This window comes from Tiliqua scincoides, chromosome 6 (genome assembly GCF_035046505.1).
Source record: "Tiliqua scincoides isolate rTilSci1 chromosome 6, rTilSci1.hap2, whole genome shotgun sequence".
NCBI lineage: Eukaryota > Metazoa > Chordata > Lepidosauria > Squamata > Scincidae > Tiliqua > Tiliqua scincoides.
In genome coordinates, this window is record NC_089826.1 from 47,964,616 (window position 1) to 47,978,662 (window position 14,047).

The window sequence follows — 14,047 nt, forward strand, 5'->3', positions numbered from 1 at the left end:
AATTCCACTGCTTTTTCATAAAAAAAACCTTCCTAATGCTTACAGTTCTGAGACTTGTAATATGTCATACTGTCATTCCAAATCCTGTAGAAAGTAGCAAAATAAAGTATAAGCCGGAAATAGTATTTATGGTAACATAATCAGGTCCTAAGTAGTAATAAAGTATGGCAATTTGCATAAATTAAGGATTTATATTTCATGGTGCTGGTCACAGAGGAAGGATTTCTTGGCCTATGGTTGAATATTTAGCTTTGTTTTGCTGTAGTTTATTCTTCAGGAGAAATGTGCATGTCCAAAACTCTTATAACATCACAAATTTCACTGGTTTAGCAGGCATTCTTCACTCCTACCTAGTACTATTTTAACTTATTTGTTAACCACTTTACCTAAAATATTACCTGTACATACAATGACCCGAGACACTGTTAATAAAAGACCCTATTAATAAAAATAAAGGAATGTGTACGGTTTTAAAGCAGTGGACAACATTTCAGGGTAGTATGTGAACTGTTTACCCAAGTTTCAGTTTCTATCTGAGAATGAATTTTTATCTATATTACATCATTGCTTCTGCAGATCTTGTATGTCCACTGGGATTTGAGCTTCTTTCATTCCCCTTGGAAGAAGAACTTGTATTGAATTGTTGTCATAATTGGACTCATCTTTTGGTTGCTTTGGAAATTCAATGTCACAATGGTGTTGTGTATCAAACCATGCTGCATTTTAGGCAATTTAGGTGTCAGTAATACGCTTGCCTATCTGGATCCTGTTTCCAATTTGTTAAAATTGACTGTGCTGGGTTGTCTGCGTTGTAAGCATATAATCTGTTAAGATAATTATGGAGTCACATTACAATAAGCAGGTTTTACATCCCCTTGTTTTCTTTCTTTATTACACAAATGTGGACCGGTGCCACTCTAGACACTAATATTAAATGTATTCTTATTTTTTGCCAATCCTTGAGAGAGTTCTGCTTAAGTGAAAGATTGCTGATGAAATTTGAGGGGAAATTGTACAGAGTATAGTAACTTTAAAAAAAAAAACAACCTTAATTTAATATTTTCTGTGAAGGGCAACTAGTGTATTGTAGCTAAACAATCAATATACTGTAAATGTACGTGGTCATACTACAGTGAAATGTCTCACAAGTTGCATGCATTGACTTATGATGATGATTTCTATCTTGCCTTTTGGCCTCCTTTTAAAAGTGAATGAAAAAAGGCAAGAAGGCTAACACCTCTAGCATGTTAAATAAAAATGCTTACCTAAACTTTGTTTGCCACTTGTCAAAAGGCAACAAGTGAGGCACCAGGCAAGCCTAGTTATCTCATGTTAATTCTCTTAATCCATCCATTTTCAAAGTCTCTACTTTTGAAAGCATAATTAAACTATACCTGAAGACTGAAGTTGGCATGTAATTTTTTTTTTTTGGAATGTATCTGATTAAGGTCATAAGCCTAACAGCTTATTTCAGAGTGGTCACTTGAAAGCTAATGCTCATGATATGAAGGAGTAGTTTATTTATGGGTGAGAGAATTGGTTTCACAAGTAGCTGATGCTTCCTTTGTGGCCACATACTTTCCTTTAAAAATATTTATGCCATCCTATTTATCAAGCTTGATGCGACTTACAGTATACAAAATTAAATCAAAAATTGGGTGCAAAAAAGCACAAAACAAAAACAGAAAGATACAAGTAAAACCAAGTGGTATAATGCTGCAAATGCCAGGCCAAAGAGGTAAGTGTTCAATAATTGCCAAAAGATCAGCAGTAAAAAGGACCTGCCATACCTCTCATGACAGAGTTTTCAGGATTGAGGGCTCCACAGGTCACTGCTAATCATACTAAAGGAGGAGGCAGAATCCGTAAGAGACTCTCTCTAAAAAATGTTACAAGATGTCAAAGGTGGCATTTCAAGAGATACCTTGGTCCTAAAATGTGTAGGACTTTAAACTTAATTACCAGCATCTTCAATCATGACCAGAAACACACTAGTGACTAATGATGCTGTATTAACAATGGTGTTTCAAGATTGTATAAATAGGTACCTGTTATCTCCCAAGCAGCTGCATTTTGCACCAACTGAAAGTTCTGGAGGGTCATTCTGGGCATACTGTACATTGCATTCCAGTCGTCTGTATTTGAGGTAACTAGGTAGTGGTTTCGGTGTTAGGCTCAAACCTGGAAGATCCACGTTTAAATCCCAACTCAACCACAAAACGTTCTGGGTAACCTTGGGTCAGTCATTATTCCCAGCCTAACTTTCCTCAAAGGACTTCTGAGAAGACAAAAGGAGAGAAAAATTCATGTATACCAACTTGAGCTTACTTGGAGGAAGGGTGGTATAAAAATCTAAAAAAGGATAGGTAACCATGACAAAGTCTGACTGAGGTAAAAGTGCTGTGTTTTTGTCACTATAGGTCCTGGGACCCAACTTGCTGTTCAGCTTGCAAGGCAGCATGTTTTGTGAACTGAGGGAGCTGTAGCAGTAGAAACCGATAAGAAAATTCTAGGTGCAAGGCTCTCACATGTGAACCAGTACCTTTTTTGGAATATGAAGGCAAAAAAGGGGAGGTAAAGCTTCAAATAGGGATGCTGTAAGAATTAATTTGATTTACAATGGAATGTGCTCAGTGCCTGAGCAAGGATTGATCTTGGATCCAGATAAGTGAATCTGTATAGTGAGAGTACAGGTTGACCCTATGTATCCACAGATTTAGGACCTGCAGATTTTACTATCCATGGGTCCAGAACCCGTGCTGTTGACCTTACCTGGATCCTCCAGGTCCACTTCGAATACCTCCGGAGGGTGTTTTGAGGCCTTTGGGAGACCTTAGAAGGTCACTTCTGGTTTATTGTAAAAACCGAAAGTGATGTTTAAAGGTCTTACAAAACCTTCAGAGGGACCGGGAGGGCTAGAAATGACCTTTTAAGCCTCCTGAGGGCTGGGGAGGCAGTATGCAGCCTCCCAGTCCTTAGAACATCCTCCTGAGGTGATGGGAATGCAGCTCCTGTCGCCTCTGGTGGATTAAATGTATAGTCTGAGATAAGCTGGTCGCTCATCAGGTAGGATAAGCTGGCCAGGTAGGAATTTTTTTTCTGTCATCTAAATTAGCTGTGGATGGCAGTTTTTTTTCACCTACCCCAGACTGGTGTGGAAGCAAAGGTGTGTTCAGTAAGTTTCATGCATTAAAAATTTGGTCACTTGTATTTAATAAAGTGGTCCAAATTAAATCCAAGTGCAGTCTGGTGTCTTTGTTGGGGGTGCGAGAGAAAATAGAATGCCAGATACAGGGAAGTGGCAGCAAGATGCTAGTATCTTGTGGTCTTGTGTGCTCCCTGAGGCATCTGGTGGGCTGCTGTGAGATACAGGAAGCTGGACTATATGGGCCCTGGACCTGATCCAGCAGGGCTTTTCTTATGTTTTTATGAGACCCGCAGTTTCCATTATCTGCAAGTATCAGTATCCATGGGGAGGAGTCCTGGAATGGATCCCTCATGGATACTGAGGGCCCACTGTACTTATAAAGATGGAAGTGTGTATTTATTTGGATGCAAGTCTCACTGACAGTTATGCCTTTTATGGTTCATTTTAGTATGTTAGTATTTTACACATGGGAACTAGAAATTGAGATGGCAGCTTGTGCATTCACAGCATATTCAAAACATTGTCTTTAAATTGCTGTTTAATTTGATTATTACTTTTAAATAAATCAGTGTTTGTGATGGGTCTGCTGTTTATTGTAGGAAGTGTCTTAAATAAGGCTATGGGGTTTAAAATTCCATTGTAATAAGCTTCGGTGTAAGAAAAGAGGAGTAGAACCATGTAAAATCTACCAGCTCAGCATCACCCGGCACCTACCTGGTTGGAGACATTATTGATGCTTTCGGACACTTTAAAATAGTGTTGTATTGGCAGTAGGAAGGATTATAGGCTTATTAGAAACTAATAGATCATGAACGTTTGGTAGGATTGCCTCTTATAATAATTTAAGGCCTTGAAGCTTTTCCAAAATGCAAACTTGATTTCTCTTTTAAGGTACAATTAAAATATATTTTAAGACATTTCTGCACAATCCTAAACAGTGCGTGCCGGCTAATCACAGGCAGGAGGATCTTGCACCACCAGATTCTGATGCTCCATGTCGGGCTGCTAGCATGGCACAGAAGCTCAATTCTGCGACTACCCTTAGGTCGCTGTGGAATCAAGTAGCTCCATTGTGGGTCTACTTGTCTTACCTGGGGAAGGGGATGAAAGTCCCCTTTTCCTGAGGAGCCGCCAGTGCTGTCCAGGTAGCACCCAGGATGCAGTGGCATCCATTTTCTGCACTGCTGCAGCCCCGTGTGACAGGTAGCTTTGAATTGGGCTACCCGACTTGTGAGCTTTTGCACATAGCAAGCTTGTAGATATTAAATCTATTATCAAAATAACTGGTATTTAATAACTGAAATGGTGCTAACACATAGTTTTCTAGTGTTTGTTTTAAAGTAGATATTTAAACAAGATGCTTGGATTAAAATGTTTAATGCCTTTATATTTACTTCTGCTCTTTTGAATAGTAGGAAATGGAATTGTAACTATTTTTTTTTCTTAAAAATGGAGGGCAGAGTATACAATATGACCAACCAATCTACAATCAAAGCAATACTGACAGATGTCAGCAGCAAACCCAGCTTGAGGCATCAATGTGCTTGTGCTCCATTCTTGTTGTACTGCAAATCCTGATTATGGATTCATTTTCAGTTCAACGGAAGCTGTTTTATAAAAATGGTTTGTAATATTAACAGATATGTTAACCAAGCAGCATATATTGCATTAGAAGTGCTGAAGCTACAGTGATGAGATGATACAGTTTAATTGACATAAATCTCATTTGTATTAAAAGAGGTGCAGGCAGTATTTATTACTTTTAAATATTTAGTTTAAATAGTAATTCAATAACAATAGGACCTTAAAACAATTTTCCTTCCTTTAAATATGATTTCAGGTCACGTTTAGTAAACTGTAAAGAAACAAACGGAGTTGTGATTGCTTATCTGTCTAGATGCTTTTTATTGTAGTTTTGAATTAACAAGCATCATTCCATTACATGGATAAAATCACATGGTTCTTAACTTCTGCCAGTAAATCCACTGCAGACTTTCAGAGCCAAAAGATAGTGTTGTATGTAAACCTGAGTTGTGTTGTATAATTTGAGTAGAAATAAAGTGATCTTTTGATGTTTTTTGTTCTGATCACATCTTGACCATCATAATTAGAATTTTTTTGCTATTCTTCTGTCAGTTGCCACACTGTCTTGCCTGAAAAGAAGTATAGGCTACTTATCTGTGGATTTTTCTATCTGCGAATCTGGCTCAACACAGGTTTCCAAGTGACTGACTTGGCTCAACCTGAACCCTCTGAAGTAGACCACAGCTGTGCTCCAAAGGGTTTTCTGAGGCCCTGGGGGGGAGGGGTCCAGGAATAGATCCCTCACAGATACCAAGGCCCCACTTTAGTTCACAAGCAATAAAGGAAGTTGCTGGAGCTGAATGTTATCCATTTCTTCCTCACCTTGCATTATGAGCATAGCAGTGAGATGGCATATGGTTTGTCTCCACCGTTGATGGGGGGGGGTAATGGATTTATTAATCTAATTTAATTTTAATTTTTTTTTTAAAGGGGCATCTGTATTTGTACAATTTGTTGCAAGGCATTGGTAATAGATGCAGAAAATGGCAGAAATTTATCCAGATGAAGTAGAGTGATTCAGTGTGTTACCAGCCAGGAAGTCCCATAGGGTAAGGATGGGTGTTTACTCATAACTGCAGGATGTCCCTTGTGGCCATTACACATAGTGCTATTCTTAGTCTCCCGTTTGTATTTGAGATCATTGGATAAGGTGAACTTATCTAGGTGAAGTTTGATAGCATGGTTACACTGATGATGCCCTACTATCAGCCTGTTTTAATTGAAGTTTTGTATTCTCTGTACTTGACTGAAGTCAGGAATTAAATACAGATCAGCTGATTTCTGACTATACTTTGTGATCGACAAGTCAGAAACCATAAAGTAGTGATAACTGAGAGGGTTCAGTCTCCACTGCAGTTCAGTGGCCTACAAAAACTCATTATGTCACGAGTTTGACTCTTGTCAAGAGTTTGACCTTGTTGATGAATCTCAGTTGTTGTCCCTAGAAGTGAAACCTGTAGACTCACATGTGTTGGGCATTTGTTTTTCAATACATTCTGTTGGAAATTCCATAGACTTAGTTTTCAACATTTAGACCTAATAGTGGCCCATTGCCGCTAGAAAGTTGTTCAGAAGGCTTAGCCAGTGCAAAATGTGGAAAATATTTACTGGGAACAGATTTTACCCGCAATATATATTTTTCCCTAATGATTCTATGTTTGGGTGTGTGCTTTACAAATACAGGTTGTGCCTCTTTATCCACTTGGGTTCTGTTTCAGAACCCTCAGTGGATAGAAAAATCAGTGGACTCCAAATCAGTGCAAAAATAGCTTTAAAGACCCACTTCCTGGTTTCTTGCTCTTCCATTGTTGCCCCAGAATGCATTGGTATAGACCAGCCATTTTTCAACCCCTGTGCCATGGCACAATGGTGTGCCACGAATGGTCTGCAAGTGTGCTGTGGGAGTTTGAGGGAGGGTCATTTATTAGTAGGGCTATTGAGGGACGTAAGTCCCCCACCAATAGCATGGTGTGCCTTTTCGATTGCCAAAAAACCGATAGTATGTCTTGACAATTTTAGTACCTTGTCAGTGTGTCATGACAAGAAAAAGGTTGAAACTCAGTGGTATAGACACTACACCACATTCAGCCACTAGATGGGGTGAATAATGGAATCTGTGGAATGAAATTATAATTGTTCCACAGTGTGAAGGTAGAAAATTGGATTTTGGTGCTTTTTTCCTTGCTAGAAGGTATTCAAAGGCGGGCCTTGGTATCAGTGGTGAGTCAAATCAGCGGATAATGAGACACCATCTATAGCTTTAAAAACAGAGCCAATTCGTACTCTTGTGTTTAAACCCTTAACAAATATCAGATGATATAGTCAGATATTTTTATTTAGATACTATGCAGAATGGAACAGCACAGTTACAGTTGTGTGGTCATTGTGAGCTCATCCTTTGACATTAATAAATAAGTAGTCCCTTGTTTCATATTATGTTGACATTTGTTTTTGTGTGATAATGATACCATACTCTTAGGTAAGAGTTAAATTCTGGGATCTAAAAATGTTCTGCCTGCAAAGGCTCAGCTAATGGCTTGTTTTTCCACATGATGCCATTCCACTGGTGCAAGTTTGCAAGGAGAAACATACTTGCACTCTGCATTGGACAGTTCTTATAATGGCAGCAGCTCCAAAAAGTACTGAATGTTTGCAGTCCCAGAGTGCTTCACAACAGAACGCATAGCTTGGGGTAATGTGGCAAATGGTGAAACACTAGGCCTACAAGGTCCCCGTGTTGTTGCTTTCCTTTCAGTAGTGCTAGTGTTTGCAGACTACCTCTAACAAATCAAATAGATTTTTTTTAAACTATGGGGAATGGGTTTCCAAGTTCATTTATTAGAATTAGAATTTTAGAAATCTCGGTTTGAATGCACATCAGCTTTTCAAAATGTCTTTTGATTTAGCTTTCAAAGTATTTCAGCAAGTAGTGGAAAGCTTCTGGAAACACTGTATTTCAACACCTTTTTGTGCTAGATGAGTGGTGACACATCATATTTAAATTAGTGCAGATCAGTACTCACAAGGTCACAGCATTTCAAATAAGAATTTATAGAAAGATTCTTAACAGTCACATAGAAGAACCCAAAGGAATAACTGCAATTTTGTAGGCCATCGATTCTTGAACTGTGGGCTACAGTTTGCCCAAATTTATAATACAGTGGTACCTCGCATAACGAATGCCCCACGCAGCGAAAAATCCGCAGAACGAAAGCATTGTGCGAGGTTTGGTAACTCGCACAACGAATTTTTATGACTTATGCTTCGCATAACGAATTTTTGTTTTGTTTTGTTTTGGTTTGTCTTAAGGGGGGGATCTTCATGTCCGTTTATGATCCCGTTCACCCTAGTAAGGGGCGGATCTTCATGTCACTTTATGAACCCGTTCACCCTAGTAAGGGGTGGATCTTCATGTCACTGTATGATCCCGTTCACCCTAGTAAGGGGCGGATCTTCATGTCACTTTATGATCCCATCCACCCTAGTAAGGGGCGGAACTTCATGTCACTGTATGATCCCGTTCACCCTAGTAAGGGGCGGATCTTCATGTCACTTTATGATCCCATCCACCCTAGTAAGGGGCGGATCTTCATGTCGCTGTATGATCCCATCCACCCTAGTAAGGGGAGGATCTTCATGTCAGTTTATGTAAGTAAATCCCATTGTGCTTGCTCCCAGGAAAGTGTGCACAGGATTACAGCCTTCAAACTCCCCACTCAGCATCCCCCCATCGCTCATTCACCCTCTCACTGCCCCATTTCCTTCAAGTTTCCCCCCATGATCACAGCAAAAGCAAGCAATTGAGTGCAGCTGCTCTGTCCTCCCCAGCTTAGAGCACAATCGTGTGCGTGTCTCCTCAGAAGTAAGTCCCATTGTGCTTACTCCCAGGAAAGTGTGCACAGGATTACAGCCTTCAAGCTCCCCACTCAGCATCCCCCCCCGTTTTTGAAATCCTCTGTACAGTATGTATGCCTTTAAAGAGCACTTAATAAACACTTTGTAAACCAAATTTGACTTTGTTCTGACTTTTCTTGCCCATAGGAACGCATTAATTAAATTTCAATGCATTCCTATGGGAAAACGCGCTTTGCAAAACGAAAAACTCGCATAACGAAAGGAGTCGCGGAACGGATTAATTTCGTTATGCGAGGCACCACTGTACTGAAATTTTCCTGAACAAATGCTCACAGATTAAAACTCAGCTATTTTCTGTATTCACCTACAGTTAAACTAAATGTGGACAGGAGATTTGTGTAAAATGCCTTTTAACACAATGAATAAACAAACCAGAATGGTACAATGCAGTTCAGCACTATTTTTAGAGAGCCAGGGTGGTGTAGTGGTTTGGGAGGTGGACTTAGACCTGGAAGATCCAGGTTCAAATCCCCCTGGGTGACCTTGGGCCAGTCACTTTCACTCAGCCTCACCTACCTCACAGGGTTGTTGTGAGGACAAAAGGAGGGGAGCAGCTGTGTACACCGCCCTGAGCTCTTTGTAGAAAGGGCGGTATAAAAATGTGAAAAATAAATACTCATCTAGTGTTTATTAATTTGACTGTTTAATTGGTTTGAGCTTGCCATTGGATTTGCTACAGCTGCGGACTTAGCTTTGTGCCATCATCGTGTATGGCAGTGGTTCCCAAACCATGTACCACAGTAAACTCACAGGGGCATTGTGAGATGTCACCAGCAGTTTCTCCTTACCAACTTTCTTAGGCGTTGCCATCTTGAATTGTGCAAGATCTCACAATATTCAAGATGGCAGTGTCTGGGAGAACTGAGTGATGGTGTTGCCACAACAGGGCAACTACCAGTATATCAGTGAGATCTATGTTTTCTTTTATTCACACTCCCTTTTCTGGAATAGCTCTTAGACCCCTCGCAGATACTGAGAATCACGGATAATCAAATCCATGATTTTCTGCCCTTTCTCCCTCCAAAGGGGACTAGAGCTGGCCCAGAGAGGTGAAAAAATTCCAGGAGCTTCCCCGGACCTCAGAATGCCTTATAGGGTGAAAAACGTTCTCAGGAAACGGGAAGTGGCATTTTTTCACCTTTCCAGGCCATTCTGAAGCCTGTAGAAGCAGCAGGCTTCAGAAAACCTTGCCAGTAGCAGGCGCCAGACACGAGCTGCAGGCAAAGTCAGAGCATGTCCCCCATGTGAAAGAAAGATAATCCTTTCTAAGGGCCTGGAGTGAGACTGATTGTTGGATTGTCCTACAATGCCCAGAATTCGATGCTCAGGATCACATCACTAAATGGGGCTCAGGGGCTGGCATGTACTTTCCAGTCCCTGCAGCAGCCTCCTGGGGGTGCGAGGAGCCCTGCACGACCTTCCACAGGGCTCCCCAAGCTTTAGAAATTGAAAGTGGAGTGATCTTAATGACTCTATCTTAACAGCACAAAGGTCAGCAAGGCTGTTATTAAATCCCCTGAGCAAAGGGACTTTCGTTTTTTAAATTCATTTGCTATAGTGTAATTTTTACCATTCACTGAGTTCTGGGAACAGAACCCTCCAAATAATGAGACTCAACCTGTAATTGGCCATCACATCACCACCAATTACTTCCAGCTCAGCACAGCCTCGCAAGGGTCATGCACCCCTCCCCCCTGTTGCCCAAAATTGGATCTAGTCCTGATCTAGATTCTTGGCAATTCTTGTCCTAGAGAGGAAGTTGTAATGGTCTCGGTTGAAACCCTCTCCTCTTAAATGAAAAGAAAAAAATGACTATTCATATCTCACTACAGTGTCAGAAAAAAGAATCATGATTTAATGGTAGAGCACATTTTTTACAGGTCAAAGGTTCCAGGTTCTATCTCAAGCATCTTTAGGTAGAGCAGAGAAACATTCCTATCTGAAAACTTGGAGAGGTGTTGCTAGTTGTATTAACAATGCTGCCTTTTCCAGTAGGATACACTGCAGGTCATGCGTGTCCCATGGTACACTAGTATGGTACCATGATTTCCGCATATAGTCTCATGACCATCAGGTTGGTGGCTGTTACATCTTCCTCTAGATCGCAGAGGAATTTTGGGACTTGGGTCATAAAGACCCAGAAAGTGGATCAGACAATGACTACAGAGTAAAAATAATTTTAGGATTGATGAATGACTTGCCCCCCACCTTAAGGAAACAGGGTCCAGAATGGGGTGGGGAGAGGGCAAAACTTACTTTCTTGCACTGGTGGTTCATCTCTAGAGAAGTAGAAGGGATTCCAGTTAAGAAAAATCCATTGATGGCCAGGAGAAAAGGATGGTAGACCTTCCATTGCCTTGTGTGCTTGTGGCTAAACCAGCAGCTCAGGTTGAAAACAACTGCAGGTAGCTTCCACAGTAACTTAAATACATTCGGGAAGTAGCTTTCCTTAGAGCATGTGTGAAAATGAACTGACAGGGTTGCTTTTTCCCTACAGAGATGAAATCATCTGTAGTAGGTGTTAGTGTTTACACAGACCTAAATTAGTTTCTTACTATTCCATTTAAACATTTTATTTATTATTTAAACAGTTTATATCCTGCCTTTCCCATGGTGAAGCAAATGCTCAAGATGCCTTACAAACTTCCATAATGTACAATGTATACGAACAATGAGTAAAATCATTAATAAGCAAAACAATAAAACCATTGAGGGAGCAACTATTTGATCTGGAGAGAGTCAGCAGAACCAAAACACTAGTACAGAGCACAGAAGGCAGACATCAACCCATCACCAAAACGCCAGACAGAACTGAAACAGTTTGAGTCCTTGCTGAAAAGCAATGAAGGTGGGGAAAGTTCTTAATTCCCCAGTAGGGAATTCCATAGTTGTGGTGCCACTACAGAGAAGGCTTGTCCTTGTCCCACCATCCCTCTAACTTGGGACACGTGTAGGAGAGCACCTTCAGATGACCTAAGAGGGTAGGCCTGAATGTATGAGGGAAGGTGGTCCCTCTGGCAACCTGGACCCAAACTGTGAAGGGCTTTAAAGATCAATACCAGCACCCTGAACTGCACTCAAGCCAATTTTAAGCAAACTGTTTTAGTATATGGGTAAAAAAAATAAATCAAGGGGACGTAGTTATGACTTCATAGCTAACATGAATGCATTATTCAAAACTTTCAGCTATGCTAAATGTGAAACACTTTTCCTATTTTTCTTTAAAACTTTGTGGGGGAAATCACCTTCTGATCTGCCATTTCATTGAGCTTTTAGCCTCCTTGACCCACCATCAGTACAGCGAAGCATCACTGTATGGCAAATTAGATTAACTAAAGGAGGCTATGTGCCTGGTGGAAGCAGCTGCATTCTCTATCTGAAGCGCTTGACTGGGTGGTTCATGAGTGCATCTGCATGTATAAAGTTGTGTTAGTCTGCAGATTCAATTTTTACTTCTGCACTAGCAGAAATGGGTAGTCTGTCATTTCCAAATTCTGCAAAGTGGTTGTGTGCCTGCATGAGCTCCAGTTTCAGGAACACATTGCAAGTGTGAAAGAGGTCAAATTTGGATGATTTAAAAAAACGTCAAGGACAGCTATTTAATATACCTCTCCCCACCTTCCGATTTTTCAGCTATGACTCGCATAAAAACATCGTGGATTTGTGTTGCTTGTAATATTAGTTTCTTTTTCTGGATTGTGCCCTTCAGCTGCGATGATGGAGCTAGTTTTAATATACAGGTATTCCCATTTAAAAAATGAAATGTTAGTTCAAGGGGCATAATGGTAATAGGACAGGTTTGAGAGTGTCAGCTTTTTCCAACACTGTTTTCTATTAACCAGTATACCTGTTTTAATGGAACTCACATGTTCAACCCCTGTGGCAAAGCATAGGCAAATTTGGCAAATTTCAACTGAATTTTGTGGAAAATCATGAGCATGCCTCACTCACTTCACTTTTACCTGCAGGCTGAACAGTGTTATGCCTGTATGTCTGTGAAAGCTTGTCAAGTGTGCCATTAATAAATACTTGATAGAGATATTTACAGCTTTGCTGCAACATTATTTTTAGGTGGGGGAGGGGCAGAGGAGGTGTCGGCAAACACCCTTGCTTTATGTTCACCTTGGTGAAAAATGATACTTAGTTCAGAGTCTGTTCAAGTAAGTCTCCTTATTCCCACCCTGCCTTCAGTGGTATTCACTGGAGCCAGGCAATCAATGGATTCCTTCCCCTTTGGGATTTGCTTGACCTCCAGAAGCTGACATAATACAGGCAAGCGCTTGTTACTCTATCTGAATTGTCCATCTGTACCTTAATGAGCAAAATAGTTAAGCAGCCAAGGGGGCGAGCCGGGAGGAATGTGTCTTCCATTTGAGTTGAATATTTCGATGTATGGGGGAAAAGGGAGGGAGGCAGTGAGAGATCCACTTACATCATTAGAACTGCATTGAGTGTGCCTGTGTGCAGGTTAAGAGACAGACTACAGTGTCTTTGCTTTCTGCAGGAAGCAGCAATGCCGTTTGTATCCTAAGAGGAATTTTTTATTTAGAAAAGGAAGCGTTCTTTCTACCCAGGAAATGGCTTTCCTTGTGCGTTGCTATGCCAACTGCCTGCAGCCATGGTCTTCCAAAGTAAGCACAATAACGTAATTATATTGGCGTATTACATTCAGACTCATGATTCTCTAGGTTTTTCTCTGTGTATGTGCCTGTGGTTTCTTTTTTCTTTTTTTTCCCCTCAGTGACTCTTTTGGTGGTAGACATGTTTTCCTTAAATGTGAGGGACAGGCATCATTAAATTAAATGTCCGTCAATGTCATGCTGCTTGGATTAATTGTGCGAACTTGGTTAGTTGAGTGGAACAGAGATCACTGGTCACCCTGTCAGCATCATTAGCAACTGGGAAGGAGGTCCCTATTCACATGCTCTGCCCTGATTTTTTTTTTTTTAAATGGGGGTTAGGGGCTTTCTGTTACTGTGATTGCAAATTAAACAGGAGTATTAACAATGCTTGGCTGAATGCAGGAAGCTGCACCCTGATTAATATAATACTGTATTAAGCTTTTTTTGAGGGAGTCCGTGTGCAGTCAGCCATTTTAGCTTTTTTTTCTCCTCTTTTTTTCCCTCCCTTTCGCTCTCAGGGAATGCTCTCGTTCTTGTAGAAGAATGCTGGATATGTATGGTGTTGCCAGGCACTTTGCATCCTTACTCGTTTAAGGCTTCAAGTGTTATAAAAATGGAGACAAATGCTGCTGTTTGGATTGCTTTTCTGCACTACAAGTGTGAGAGATTTTGTGAGCGGCACTTTGAATCCTTGGCTTGGTTTTTTCCCTGGTTTTTTTGTTTGTTTAATTTAATGCAGTAGAGGATGATTTGCTATCCATGAAAAATTGGTACATGA

The 14,047-nt window shown here is 40.6% G+C and overlaps 1 protein-coding gene across 7 annotated transcripts in view; it reads left to right on the forward strand.

Annotated features, from left to right (window-relative positions):
- Positions 1-14,047, forward strand: part of RAPGEF2 (Rap guanine nucleotide exchange factor 2) — a 225,689-nt gene that overhangs the window by 119,929 nt on the left and 91,713 nt on the right. The window contains exon 1 of one of the 7 annotated variants that reach the window (XM_066631667.1): positions 13,213-13,278. The exons of the other annotated variants lie outside the window; for them this stretch is intronic. Coding sequence (XP_066487764.1) covers positions 13,225-13,278 — 54 coding nt within the window. The 5' untranslated portion in view covers positions 13,213-13,224. Of the gene's footprint in view, positions 1-13,212; positions 13,279-14,047 lie in introns of those variants that run through there. 7 annotated transcript variants of the gene reach the window in all.